Here is a 15153-nt window from a genome sequence, read left to right on the forward strand (position 1 = left end):
ATGAAACTGCAAAGAGGGAAGAACATATCTCTCGCAGACCAAATAACACACATTATAATTTATTATCTTCAATTTGCAATCAACCAATGACGTATAAGTTAATAGTTCCATTTACTCGCTTTTGCTCATTCGTAGACTCTTGCAAATTAACGGCTGTTCAAAACGTGTCCATGAATGAATGCTTACGGTCCTCACTGAAATGTTCTCACAGTTCAAATCAATGCTGACACCTAGTGTACAAAAGTGGACTCTTCTTGACATTTCTGCTTCCATCTGAATACAAACAAGACCCGTGAGTGCATTGCATGCTTAAATCTTTATTTTTGGGGTTTATATATGTAAAGTGTATGTAACAGTAAAAAGTATAAACAGGGACAGAGAATGATCCCTAGTAGGTCAGTTTAGACAGGTCCATTTTTTTTTTTACAGTATATGAATGTGAAGAGATCACAGGACACATTCAAAACCCCACAACCAAGGCTCTGGTGGAATGCAACAAAGAACAATGCCACAAGACACATTACAGACATGCCTTGGGGGGCAAACACATATTGTCATTGTCTGGAAAAATCTGGAAAAATAGATATGCTTTCACACATCATCACATGCCTGGAAACTGAATTCTCCAAGTATACTCTTTCACTGCCACATCATACATGAAAGAGGAATGTCGCATGACAAAAATGAAAACGAAATTAAAGTAAGACGCAACAGTGCTCAAACCACTAAAAAAACAGAATCAAATCAGGTGTTTACTAATATGATATGCAAATATGAACATGATTACAGAATAGTGCGCAATGACTGAGCTTTCCTCAAAGCATTTTTTAATAGTTAATATTGGCTTTTCTATCAATACTATCAGTCCAACTTAATCAAAGTGTCAGGATGGTTTTGAACACCCGAAAACATGCCAGCAGTTAAAAATGGGTGTACAGGACCAATCTAGCACTCAAGATAATTGGAATGGCATACAATATGTTTGTTACCCCGATGAAGCAAAGTAAAACAAACTTATTGACAGGATTTATCATAGAATTTATAAACAGATGTATACATGATGGAGAGATGGAATGCACAGAAAGGCCACAATTTGGTACAGAGATAATAAAACAAAGGTCTTGCAAAGATCACATAATATAGTGTACTTACACTTTCAATACTAAACATCATTATCAAGCTCAAGCCTTAATGAAATAATGGCAGTTCATGTGCAAAGGTATTCATGGCTAAAGACAACAAACCAACAACGTGTCTACAGAGCGCAATGCAAGTGCAATCCAAAAGTTACACGACCCTGACCTGCTATGGAGGATGTATTTGGCTGTACAGGAATGAACAACTGTAAACGTATCAATGCAGCTCTGTGGAGAGTTTAGCCCTTGTGCTAAATACATAATTAGTTTGCAATTTACATAATTGTCCCTGAAAAACTGCTGGTTTGTGATATTTGGTTTATATTTGTGTTGATATTTAAAAATCTGGTTTAAGACATCTTGCAAAAAAATCAGTCAACCTGCATTATAAGGAGAGATTTAAGTGCTATATTCGATATTTGGTATCATTTCATTGGTCGCGTCTGTGCAGTTTACATCTTGTTCTGGCATCTTCGGTTTGATTGAGAAGCTATCTAGTCTTCTTATGTTGTGCAGCCACCTGACCCTGGCTTCTTGTCTTGTTTAACACATCTGTAGCCTGAAAAAAAAAAAAAAAAGATTTTTATGTTAAAAATACATTCTCATAATCAAGATAATTGTTCATTGACTATTATTAGTATGTCATTCATGGGTTTATCTCCCCCAAAAGTGTAAATATTGAGCCTACCAGGCACCATACACTGAGAGCGGTCTGCTTAGATCTGTCAATCTCTTACCAGCTCAACCTATAGCAGTGTTGCCAGATTGGAAATGTCCAAGTATCATACCAGAAGCTCAAAATTATTATATTTGGAAGAAAATGATCGTACACGAGTCAGACGTACAGAATACAGCTATTTCACGAGTTCACACTTACATACAATTAGAGGGGGTAAAGTTTAATGCGTATTTGGCGTGCTGTCCGGGGGGAGGGCTCCGAGCTCGGCCCAAACCCAGAGTGACCTGACCTAAGCGCAGTCGCAGTGGAAGGAACGTTACTTTTTTCTTCTTCTTGCAAAACATACAGAGATGACATGTTAATGATATCCAACTTTGTATACAATATACAAAAAGAACATTAACTTGTGCTCATGAGAGAGTCATTCTCCACGATGATTGGCAGAGAAGACATAACGTGAGATGAGATGGAAGACGTGCGTAACACCACGTTCACGTTCTTCTCACGGTAGACCTAGAATCCACAACTAGATCAATGAGTATAGAAGCCCTACGATTACAACGACCATCATTTGAAGTGTCACACAATTCTGAAATTATCGTACATTATGGGATTGTTTTCATTACTGATCGTACATAGGTCAAAATTATCGTACAAAAACGATAATTATCGTACGTCTGGCAACACTGACCTATAGCGAGAGTTGGGGGCGTGGCTTCTGTAGCAGGCTTTTTTTTTTCTGCATTAAGGCTGCGTCTCATTTCTCTGTCTTACCCCTTACTCTTACCCCTTCCCCTCGGTTTTGCGCGTTCATGTGAGGGGAAGTGGCATCCCAATTCTCATTTTGATTAAGGGCTAGGGCCAAGGCGTAGGGCTACATAGCCCTTGAAACGAAGTCTGCGGAGGACCACACTTGAAAGAGAGGGGTAGGAATTTCTCAGAAGTGAGTCGCACAAATGTATGTATTTTCAGCAGTTTAATGACACTCGTGTTTTATGATACCTTTAATAAAACGTTCAAGCGGTTTTAATTGTAATGTTTTTGTTTTGAATCACTAGTTAACCGCTAGCTAGCAGCTATGCGCTATTTGCCGTTTGCTAATGTTTTGCTTATGGTGTCGCCGGCGCCGCCATTAAATACAATGAAACAATGTCTTTGACTGATGGCACACAAGCGTGCAAAGATAAAGAGAGACCAGGCAATCGATATAACAACCCGAGACGACGGCATCTTCGTTTGTTTATGTCAACGCGTATCGCCTCTGTTGACGTAGCAGCCAGCTAGCGGAAAGGGAAGATGACGCAAACGGTAATCGACTGGTGTCTCATTTCTTAGAGAAACGTTCTTCCCCCTACCCCCCTTCACTCGGTATCGAAGGGCAAGGGGAAGACGCAGACAAGGGGTAGGGGAAGGGGAAGGGGTAAGACAGAGAAATGAGATTGGCCCTAAGACCTTCAAAGATTAAACAGGTATTGAACTCTTAAAGGGATAGTTCACCCCAAAAAGGAAGATTGTGTAATTAATTACTCACCCTCATGTCGTTACAAACCAGTAAGACCATCTTCGGAATAAAAATTAAGAGAGCTTTCTGACCCCACATACACTGCAATGTAATTACCCAAAAAGGTAGTAAAGAAATATCGTATTCCGAAGATGAACGAAGGTCTTACGGGTTTGGAACGACATGAGGGTGAGTAATTAATGACAGAATTTTCATTTTTGGGTGTACTAACCCTTTAAGACAAATGTAACCGTATATAATGTTTATTTAGATGTGTCCAGCGTAGAAAGCCTCAAGTCAAAAATGCACCCTGTGCAAGTACGTTGCATGGGTTTATTATAAGTGAGACGTTAACATTCGCTCAAGACAGTGTTATTAGACAACTCAATTGCTTATTTATGACACATACCAACACAGCTAAAAGTATTCCTAATATTTTGGACCTTTTATTGAATGTAGCTACATTTACCTTTTGAGACATGCCTTCACAAGCACCCGTAAAAGCTGTGATTGTGATGTTTGAGTTGGGGGAGACATGATGCGCAAAAGGGGGCATTTGCAAGGTTGTTTGAAAGTAATTCTGCTAGGTGCCACTAGTGTCGCAGAAACTACATGCTTCACCTTTAATAAATGTTTTTATTTAAAGGAATATATTTACCTGCTCTAGTATTACTCCAGCAGCTTGGTCTATGGCTGTGCCTACTTCTCTGTACTGGCCAGAGTACCGGATACAGGCCCAGGTCAGCATAGCAATCATGGCTAGACCAACTACACAGTCACATGCAAAGGAAATAGTTTCCAAGCCAATGAAGTGCAAAATTCCTGACAGCACATACAGGAGGCAGATCAGGACAAACAGCACTGCAGGTGTCCGGAAAGCACTGAAAACATTCTTGGACTGAAAGGAACAAGAGTACAAAAAGAAATTAATAAAATCCTCTAAATAATTCTCTCACATCAATTCTTTTGATTCTTTTTCACACTGCTGCCGTTACCTCATTGTGCTTCCTTAAGGACTCCCACTGCTCCATCAGCTCCGTTTCCAACTGTTCCTGGTATCGGTGACAGAAATCCCGCCCACCCATCTTCTTAGTGCTGGAGAAGAGCTGAAGGGCCATCTGCAGGAAGAAGCGGTGCTTTTCCTCGAGTGAGTCAGGAGCCACATAAGGCAGATCTCCACCACATACCTAACAGTGAGAGGGAATTTATAAAAAAAGAAATAAAAAGGACATAATATCCATTTAACCTTTTATATAATGTTCGACCACCACATGCCAATGCAAATGTCAATAGTTTGCAGCACAGTGCTATTTTTAAATGTGTCATTTAAATATCAACATTTGTGAGATTTAGTCAGCCGAAAACAGTTTTGAGGTTAATTGATCTAATTTTGTGTCTCTGGAAAATACTGATCTATGCCATTACATTATGTTGAATATAATTTTTTTTTGTGCCTATTTGTTAATGAGGGATTTGTGGACGCATTCATGTTTATAGATAAAAAGCTAAAACGAGACCTTTGGTTGCTAGGGTGTTATGGGTGGTTTCTAGGTGTTCTGGGTGGTTGCTAGGGTATTTTTGGTGGTTACTAAAGCATTTCTAGACGTTGCTAGGGTGTTCAGGGTGGTTGATAAGGTATTTTTGGTAGTTGCTATGGTGTTACTAGGTGGTTGGTAGTTGTCAAATATGGTTACTATGGAGTTTTTATAGAGTTCTTAAAATCTTTAATACCGAGTGCCTTCAGTACGGTAGGTTTACTTCAGTTTACGGTAGTGAATAGAATAGTTGATTTAGTATTTTAAATTAATGATAATTTAAAACATATACAGTATAAATATTAATAATAATAATTATATATTAAAAGTAATTTATACATTCTGTAAAGGTTTATCTGGCTTCTTACCCCAGGAAGGGGTATTTAATATTTGACATTTTGTGCTATATCAACTAAATTAGCAAATGTTTCTATTTCTTTCCTATAATAACTCTGACCGATGCATAATCATCCTGAACATGCTAAACTTATACCAAAATGTTACAGTTTAAAAGTAAATCCACATTGTTCTTAAGGGGGGCATCTTCCCCCATGTTTACCCTATTTGTGAGAATGACACCTTGAGCCTTAACCAAGTAAAACAAAATGAAAGTGACAAGCGAGCAGTGGCACAATTTATCTGTCTCTTATTATTTAAGACATTTGATTATTTCTCAGAATTTGTAGGAAAATCTTATTGAATCCAAAACACAGATCTTATACTAAGGTGAAAATGAATGAACATGAATGATTCGTGATTTTCACAGGACAAAACATATTCAGCAGTTGCATTATGCATACCTTTTGGGAGGGACTGTAATTATTGTACACATAACAAGAGTTTAACACATTCCAGGTAACATACCTTCTCCATATTCTTGTAGTACTGGTCTTTGGCTGCTGCCACCGCCGCAAGGTTATTGGCCTCTGCTGTAGCCTGAATGAGTCAAAACATTACATCAAAACCATGAAATCTTGTGATAAAGCAATACCAAATAAATACCAAATATTAGTAAAACTATATTATGTTACCTCTAGCATGGATTTAGGTTGTGGAAGGTCTTCTCCCTGATATATCTTAATATATGCCTAACAAATTACAAACAAAACTCATGAAAAATTCTGTTCAACCAAATATGGACCAAGATGTTCATAAGCCAGTTGTGTGCTCACTTTAAAGAACTCCAGCAGGCCTCTGCAGGTCACCTTATTCCCATTGATCTCTTTCACAGCCAGCTCGTCAGTCTTGAGCAGGTTGGGAATGAGTTCACGCAACTGGTCCTTAAACTCTGGAGCCACATCTAAGAATCGAAGATGGAGTGATTGTTAAAGAGAGTTAGAACATGTAAACACAACAAATAACATAACCATGCCAGTATAAAATGAGGCTCTGAAAATGCAAATGAAACACAGTAACACACACAGTGAGATACGCAAATATTAGTAAATGGAGTGTTGACAAATATATACACTACTTTAGTACGGTTTGGGTTCAGTAAGATTTTTTCTGCCTGATATTTTAATTTGGCATGGATGAATTAAACTGATCAAAAGTGAATCAAAATTTCAGCATAGAATGATTTCTAAATGTTATTTTAAATGTTAATAATACTTCACAATATTACGGTTTTTACTGTATTATGATCAAATAAATGCAAAGCATAAAATGGTTGGCATAAAACGTTGAAGCATTACAAAATATCCAATCGACCCCAAACTTTTGAATGGTTGTGCATGTCATTTTTGTGTGGATGTGTAACAGCAGAATTAGGAATGGGCACTTTGTTCATTTTGCCCAAACAGATAAATGAAACAAATTTGGGGGTCTGTCACACAACTTTTAAATTGTGGGTGTTTGTTGCATCCCACCACACTGTATTTTTTTAAGCATTTCTAATAATTTGTCAAACAAATCTGAATACAAATTACTGTAAAAACGTACTGTAACCAATCACAAAATAGTCGTAAAAATGTTTCGAAGTTAAAAAACAAAAAAATCAATTATTGTGCTTCCAAGTTGAATCTCTGCTGGCAGTATCAAATGCTCCGGTACTTGTGCCCATCTCTAGGGTAGAGTGTTTAGTGTGAGTAATAAAACATGAATGAAGTCTAATACCACACAGCTGTCCCCTGAATGCAGGGCTTGTTGCCACCTTCAGGCCAGGGTGTGGTAAGAGAAAACAGGAAATGGAGGTGAAACAGGAGTGAATGTGCTCTCTCACTGTCTGAAGCTCCTCATGCTGAGACTGCTTCACCTGAACATCATCACACAAACACACAAGAGAGAGATCACTGAAGACAAACACACAACTGAACAAATAGTGAACCTTAAGTCATTCTTAGTCACATACTTGAAGACGTTTGTCCAAGAAATCGCTTCCTCCCTTAAACCCAAATGTATACTCATATGGGAAACTCCAGTCTCTGACCAGGAACATAAGCGACTGTGGACAAGAAACAGTTGCACCGAAATTAAGGAAACACACAATAAAACGCACAAGCACAGACATGTCTGTCTAGATGCACTCAGCTTCAAGTTTCAAGTTATTCATCTGTCCTGAGCTCTCAAGATATTGTTGTCCATGGTTTCACATTAATGCAGTCATTTTGGATAGGTACCACGGTACTACCACTGTATTCTTTGAAGAATCTTGGTATGGATATAAATACAATAGGGTGTAATTATGATAATCATTCAATATAATATTTCGAATACCATGATATTGGCATCTGATACCATCATTTTAACACAGTGTCACCCGAGGTCTTTTGAGGTCCTGAGGTTATTCTGCTCACAAAGTTAAATGAGTGCCAAGCAAATAAAAACCACAAATTTGAAATACAAATGTGAGCACAGAAGGCATGCATCACTACAGGTACACACAGACACAAACACATTTAAACTAACAGAGATTACTACAATGTCAGTAACAGAAAGGTGTGTTCATACCTGAAAAGGCTTCAGAAAGATTTCGTCCATTGCAAGTCGGCCGTACTCTGTAAACAGCTACACAAACACAAAAAAATGACAGGTGTAATAAAAAAGTTAGAAAAACCATTTTAAAAAAAAGACTAATGACTGTGATATACTGTATGGTCTGTAAGGTTAAGACCAGAGATGCATCAGAACAGATGGGCTTTTCAGTTTAACTAGGGTGACCATACGTCCTGTTTAACCAGGACATATCTGGCCAGGATTTCGAGATCGCCCAAAATGCCCGGGATTCGTCTTTTGCTTTCTACAGTCACCATTCATTATGTTTACATTATTACGTTATTTGACACTGACACGTACGTGCCAGCTTTGCAGGTCATGCATTCTGATTCACACGGATCCCGAACGAGACGAAAACACAGGAATTTTCTTAGCAATGCTTACACGCACATCAACCGATCACTTGTTTAGCGTTCATGTAAACACTACATTCAGATTAACCAATCGGAATTAATTCAGTACTACTGAATCAAAAGGTGTACATGTAAACAAAATGAATGGCGACGAGAAAGCAAAAGCCGAATCGCGGATATTTTGGGCGATCTCGAAATCCCGGCCGGACATGACCTGGAATATGGTCACCCTAGTTTAACGCATTAAAAATATTTAACGCAATTAACACAGCATCTGTTTTTTCCCCATCATCCTTTGGCTAGCATTACATAGGATCACGCTGTTATTTATGCAAATGCTTTTAAATCATTCAAGCGCGATAAGAAACAAAAGAGAACGCAGTGCAGAACTGGCGCGCGTCTGTGAATCTCCTGTCTGTGTGACACACACACACACACACTCGTGCGCGCAGAAAGCTGCTTCAGACAGCGCTTGAACGGACAAGAACACACAAAATTATACCAAAATGCCTTTTACGTTGCGTATCCTCGAAAGTGTTAGTGTTAAATGAGTTTAATGAAGTCTTAAATTAACGTAAAGAGCTGTGAGAAAATGGGATGCGTGTCAGAGCCACGTCATGTCTTAAAGTGACAGCAGCCTAATAAACCGATGCTGATGTCTGTCATTAAGGATAATCAAAGAACAAAAGAAAAAGAGAAAATCACTCACTATTCTACACTTTTGTAGCTTTAATTAGTATTCATCTATATTTAATTTGTAATTTGTGCAGTGAAGACTACATGGGTCAAAAAACAATGAAAACAATAACATTTTGTGCATTTTGACAGGGCAGGTAAAAATCTGAACTGGTCTGACTGGGCCAATAGACAAAAATGAGCCCTGATATATTGAAGAGCACAGGTAAATGTGACGTTTATTACAATGAGTTTATGTGAAGATTGTTGTAAGTCTAATAAATGTTAAAATGTATACCTTTTAATTATACTGTGATGCTGAATGGCTATAATTAATGGCTAAAATTGAAGAAAAAAAATCAATTTCATAGAGACATCAGTAGCAGTATTGGTATCGATGATACTGACCTTTTTCATAAAAAGATGTCATTAAACATTTAAAATATAGGCTAATGTTGTTTCTACATTCATTTGGAGATTAAAAATGTGAAGCTGTTGTGAAGCTGTTACAATATAAATATATATTACACACGTTAATGTTAGGTGCAATTAATCATGATTAATTACAGAAAAATGTAATGTAAATGTTTTTTAATCGATTGACAGCACTAGTTACAAAAGATTTCTATTCTAAATAAATGACTTAATTTTTTTTACATTTGCATCTCAAGTAAATGTATCTTGATTTAAAGATGTTTTTAGATATTTGTATTGGAAAACAGGACAAAAAATAGGAAGTTATAAATTTTTTGCAGTGCATGCAACATTTAATGCCATGACTTTATGTATTTAAGACTTTCTGCTCTGATTTAAGACCTTTTAAGGCCTTAATTTGTGTATGGATGACTTAAGACTTTTCAAGACTCTCAGAAACCCTGATTTTAACCCATTAATTGCTCTGTGGTGTAATAAAGACAATGTTTTCCACATCGAAAATGCAGGACAGTCTCAAGACAAAACAGCTGGCTAGTTGTGACTTGACTAACCTGAAGTTGCTGTAGATCATCTTCCTGAATATTTTGTGACAGGTTATAAATCTAGAAGAAGAAAAAAAGTCATTATAATTATGACACATTTCCAGTCGTCTTCTTTCAAGTCATTTGTGGCAAAATTGTTAAGATGCAATGTGGAAACCTGGATAGAACTGGTCATGGTGCTGAGGGCAAAGATGGTGGCGCAATCTCTCACTGTGGACTGATAATCAAAAGCTCCTTGTGTGTCCATTAAAAGCACTGCAACCTACAGAGAAGAACAAAATGCTCCATTTTAGTACTAAGGTTCTCCAAACTCAAGAGAGCAAGTGACCAGAAGTGATCAGAGTGTTTTGACGATTTTTTTTAAACGTTACGCATTAAGCATCACTGACGATAAAATCTTGACAGGAAATGACCACAAACTTGCTATGAATCTGATTTCAGGGCTTGTGCAAGTACAGATCGCTGAACAAAAACCACTTAATAACATTTCAGACAGTAATAAAGTTCATAATGCAACCGTCATAATAAACATCTAGGGAAGTGAAACTGACTAATGCTAGTCATTTAGTTCTTCATTCAATCTCATTTCTTTATTCTTCCAATTTATCTCAAACATGCAAGACCACTAATGACAGGAATTGTGGTGAATTCCACTTAATGATTTTCAGCATATCTAAGAAAGCAACAAATAATTGATCCAACTATTTTTGGTAATATTTAAAAAAGCTCCATTTATTACAACAAAATCATAAAGTTCCTAACAAGCCTACACAACTACACATTGTCATATAAAGAACCAGTTAGTAACACTGATCTCACAAGCCTTAAAAATAACCTAACGCCACAACAATTTTGATTTCTTTTGATGCAGATATGACCAAAAGTAATGATTTGCAGTTAAATAAGTCATTCAGATGTAAATTCAGTAACTGCCCAAGCTGATTAGTGAGTGAAATGGTTTTTGAATGATTAATAACAAAAAACCCAGCTTGGAATCATTCAAACGCAAATCGGACTACACTGGTCATGCTGTAAGTTTGTTTTGTGCAACCAGCAATGGACAACAAAGTAGAAGCAGATCTTAAATATCAACAAATCACGAACAAATCATGATTCCTCAATAACTTTCATTCTAAAATGTATTCTAAGTCTATGAAAAAAAATGTAGGAACATCTAAAACACACATACACTTGGTGGCCTTATAAACACGTTAAAGGGGTCATATAATGCCATTTCTGTACAAGCTAATATGATTCTTTATGGTCTAAATTAAAAGTCTGTAATATACTTTAATTAAAAATTCTCATTAGTATTGTAAGAAAACACTCATTTTACCTGGTCAAAAACAGCTCTGTTTTCAGCACGCCGTTTAAGTGCATGTGTCTTTAAATGATAATGAGCTTTGCTCACCCCGCCCCTCTGTTCTGTGCGTACACCGTTTTAGTAACACAATAACCATAACGCGTTGTTCATTATAAACGTGGGATTATGAATTATATTGAGAACGTTGTACATAGAAAACATGCCATAATGTACCCTGAGTGTAAACCTTAGCCGCATTCATCGTGAAGCGTGCAGCAAGCGATTTGCAAAGATTAATATAAATATTAATATAAAGGTTAATAAAACGTTACAATCACTTCAGTTATTCTGGAGGTGCAGCAGGAACACGAATAGTTGGTACCGATCCTTTTTTCAGGAGCAGCTTCTTAGCAAAACCAGCTTTATACTGACCCTCGTTTGTAAAGCAGTCTGGTGTGTGAAATGATTTGCGCAAGTACATTAAAGCATTGACGTTGATCGTGGGGAATAATCCCTTCGAAAACAAACTCAGCCACTGCGTCTTCAGCGGTTCGGATTTAGGAACATCAAAATGACTGCTGTGTTCCTTATTACACCCAAGAACAGAACACCACAATCGCTTAGATGCCATTCTGCTTATAGACAGTGCTCCAGCGTATCAACAATGACCGCGCCGGTGCGTGCGGACTATGATTGACAGCTCGCTCACGAGCGACGGCGGGTCTGTGTTGAAACTCTGCTGTCAATCAACAATCGTGGGAGGGGCGTCGACAGCTTGATTTGAGATGGGGGAAAACATATAAGAAGATAAAAAAAAAACACTGGATGGATTTTTATCATTTTATGATGGTTGTGTACAGGCACTGCCAACACACATTTCAGTACAATCAACTTGTAAAAGTGCGTGTACCATTATATGACCCCTTTAAGATGAAATTCTAAACAGATATAGGTCTTATATACATTATAATATACAGTATATATATATATATTACTTACCTTATATTACTTATATTATGCGGTCGCTCATTTAGAATATTTCAAATTCATCAACATTAGAATGAGGTTGTGAACAAATTCACGTGGCACAATTAGGCAGAACGTTTTTGTGAGAAGTTCAAATGCGTGAATAAATACGAATAGTGTATGCAATTATTAGTGAATAAATAGTTTCTGGTATTTAGTTCTTAATAACACCACATGACCGCAGTGCGCTGGCTGCTGTTGGGTGCTTGTTACCTCACTTCCATCCTTCTTCCGCACAATGAAAACTTCACTCCACAGATGGATGCCCGTGGTCTCTGGCTCGGAGCCTCCTCTCCAGGAGAAACCTGTCAGGGGCTCATTTTCCTGCCCAAGCCAGTCCTGACCAGGCTGCAGGGGACAAAATAAGGAGAGGTGAATATATTGTAGGAACCTGTTCAAGAGCAGTACACCAAGAGGGAGCCAATGATCTTTCAAAGTATTTGGAATCTAACATCCTAAAACATCCTATCTGGACAGATTTTTGCCTTAATATTAAATTATGTGCAGCATTACATGATCTGAATATTGAATGCACTGGCTTTCTTTCTGACCTTCCTATACATGTATCGGAGCATGAAATCCAAAATGAAACTTTTCCCTTTTCGGAAGGCTCCAGCGACAGACACCACCACAACATCCTTATCTCGAACCTCAGGCGCCAACAGAATTCGACTGAGAGCATCTGTATCCAGGTCAAAGGAGTGATCCTCCTTGTTGACTGTCACAATTTGAACTGGCCCCGGTTCACCCCGCATTCTCTGTCCTATATCACAGGCTTTCTGTGGGGGCGACAATAAATATGTTTCAGCTTAATACCAGCAATACAATAAGGGCACACGTTCATATTTGAGTGCATGACTATTTATTTTGACCTTTAAAGCTAGCTGTTAATATCTGCTTGGACATATCAAAGAGAGTGTATTAAATCCATTTCTGGAAGGCATTATTGAGACAGTACAGGCCCTGTTGGCCAGCAAGGCAGGGTTTGTTGGGAAATTGCGATGTGGCAAGCCAGTTAAAAGGTTCAAGCATGCTCTTCTCCATTGACTGATTCCCCAGCTTGAATGTGACTTATTGTTTTAATCATTCTGACTGCTTTCACTCGTGGGCAAATAACAAGAACAATCAACACTGCTGTGGAAACATCTTAAGAAATACACAAATTTACACAAAGCCAATGAGATTTGCATTTGGTGGAAGAGTTTGTGCACAAATATGTGTACAAGCAGAACAACACACCCCGAGGAATAAAATTTCACAACTGGAACCGATCAAAAGAGGTGTGGAACAGAAAAACCTGCTGAAAAATGTCAGAAATTCCTGTCTATTATTTGCATGTAGTAATTAGAAACGTGTCAGTTGCCACTAAACAACTTCTGCCAAATATGATAAAAACAACCAGTGTTGCTACAAAATGTGTTCGGGGTCCTATCAAACAATAGTAAATATGTATGAGTAAATCTGAAACAGTGCAGACACCTCCTCCTCTTCTTGTTCAGACTGGCTAAATTCCAGACCCTTTATGTAATATTTTCCATATATGAACCAGAAGTTGTTTACGTGGTAAGATCTTAAAGGATGCATGAATATTATTGGAATATAAAATCAAACTAACGTTAGCTGATATCAAACTAGCTAACGTTAGTTACTGTCGCCTCGCCCCAACATTGAGGAGTTTCTTAGTCAAAGCGACAACGTATTTGAGAAACGGACGAAACAGCCATTTTAAAAGTGTCTTGAACAAGCTGACATATTACTGAGTTTAAAAACAACCAATTCATTCCGGTACCTTGTCCTTCGGTTTTCACTGCCGACCTTCCGCGGGTTCTGTTCCAGAGTATGAACGTCCAGTTTTAATAAACACAACTTTGCCCGTCAAAGAACATCCCACCGCGCGTGTTGCCAGGAAAGGTAGTTTTTACGGTAATAAATTTGCATACACTCCAACTGTAAACAGGCCACACAAGAACTACAACATCCATGAGGACCCAGAGTAAAACTCGCTTGACTAGCAGCGGGGTTTGTTTTTATGGTCCAATCAGAGGACATCGATATTATTGGCAGCCTTAACAGCTTTAACCAATTTTTAAAACTCCGTTTTATTAAAAAGCGTATTGAATATTACCTTTAATATTACATCATTGTACGCACATTCAGACCTGTTTTACTGGTATGTCAATGCATTTAAAATCGTTAGCTCATGCCATCATGGAAATGGGTAAAGTTACAAGCAATAAAGTCAAAAAAGTTTTCCCAGACATCTAGGGAGTGTCTTCTAGTTTTCTCATGAGTCATACAATTATGGCAGCCTTCATAGAGTAGCCAGGACCAAGAACCACCCATGAACATGATCTTATTCACTACATTACACAACTGCTGGTATGCAGAGCTTAACCTAAATCTGTATAGCACATGTTCATGATTAAACATTTCTAAAGGGACATTTTTACCTGCACTTTCAAACTGATTCTATATTGCAAAACTATAACAAAAAAAATATATATATTTAAACATTTATATTTATTTACTTTGCTGCTTTTCATATGTACATTTGGCAGTACATCAATCCATTAGGATTATATAACTATTACATTTAAAAGGAACACATACAAGGTGTATTGAAAATCCAAGCCACCCTCTCAGGATGATTACCCAGAATGCATACATATGAAAAATACTACCCACTTTTGCAGCACATTTATTACATCAGAAGCACATCTGGACAGTTTTACTGTCTCACGCTGTTCAAGGTGTAGCTTAAATTATGCATTTAAACCAGTAGGTCATCTTAAGTAGGACGACTTTCAGAACACTGGTCTTTTTCTCTCAATTACCCACATTAACAGATGAGACCACTGCAAACCAACCATTATCTAAAGGTTAAGATGTGTAATTTTCATAAATTAAGCCATGCGAGAAATTGTTAACTTCAGTGTTTCACTCCCCAAAGTATTCCTGTTATATCTGTAATATA

At 37.6% G+C, this 15153-nt stretch overlaps 1 protein-coding gene across 1 annotated transcript; it reads right to left on the reverse strand.

Moving 5' to 3' along the window:
• Positions 1 to 297: 297 nt before the first annotated feature.
• Positions 298 to 14109, reverse strand: atl3 (atlastin 3). The gene is made up of 14 exons (XM_084429413.1): positions 13969 to 14109; positions 12731 to 12958; positions 12393 to 12527; positions 10008 to 10112; positions 9860 to 9910; positions 7801 to 7857; positions 7202 to 7294; positions 6967 to 7105; positions 6024 to 6151; positions 5883 to 5939; positions 5716 to 5787; positions 4312 to 4503; positions 3975 to 4214; positions 298 to 1695 (listed from the first exon to the last, which is right to left on the reverse strand). Exons 2-14 carry the CDS (start codon positions 12932 to 12934, stop codon positions 1627 to 1629), a joined length of 1542 nt encoding a protein of 513 aa, XP_084285539.1. The 5' UTR covers positions 12935 to 12958; positions 13969 to 14109; the 3' UTR covers positions 298 to 1626.
• Between the last annotated feature and the right edge of the window lie 1044 nt (positions 14110 to 15153).

The sequence above is a fragment of the Rutilus rutilus genome (assembly GCF_951802725.1).
Source record: "Rutilus rutilus genome assembly, chromosome: 14".
Classification (NCBI taxonomy): domain Eukaryota; kingdom Metazoa; phylum Chordata; class Actinopteri; order Cypriniformes; family Leuciscidae; genus Rutilus; species Rutilus rutilus.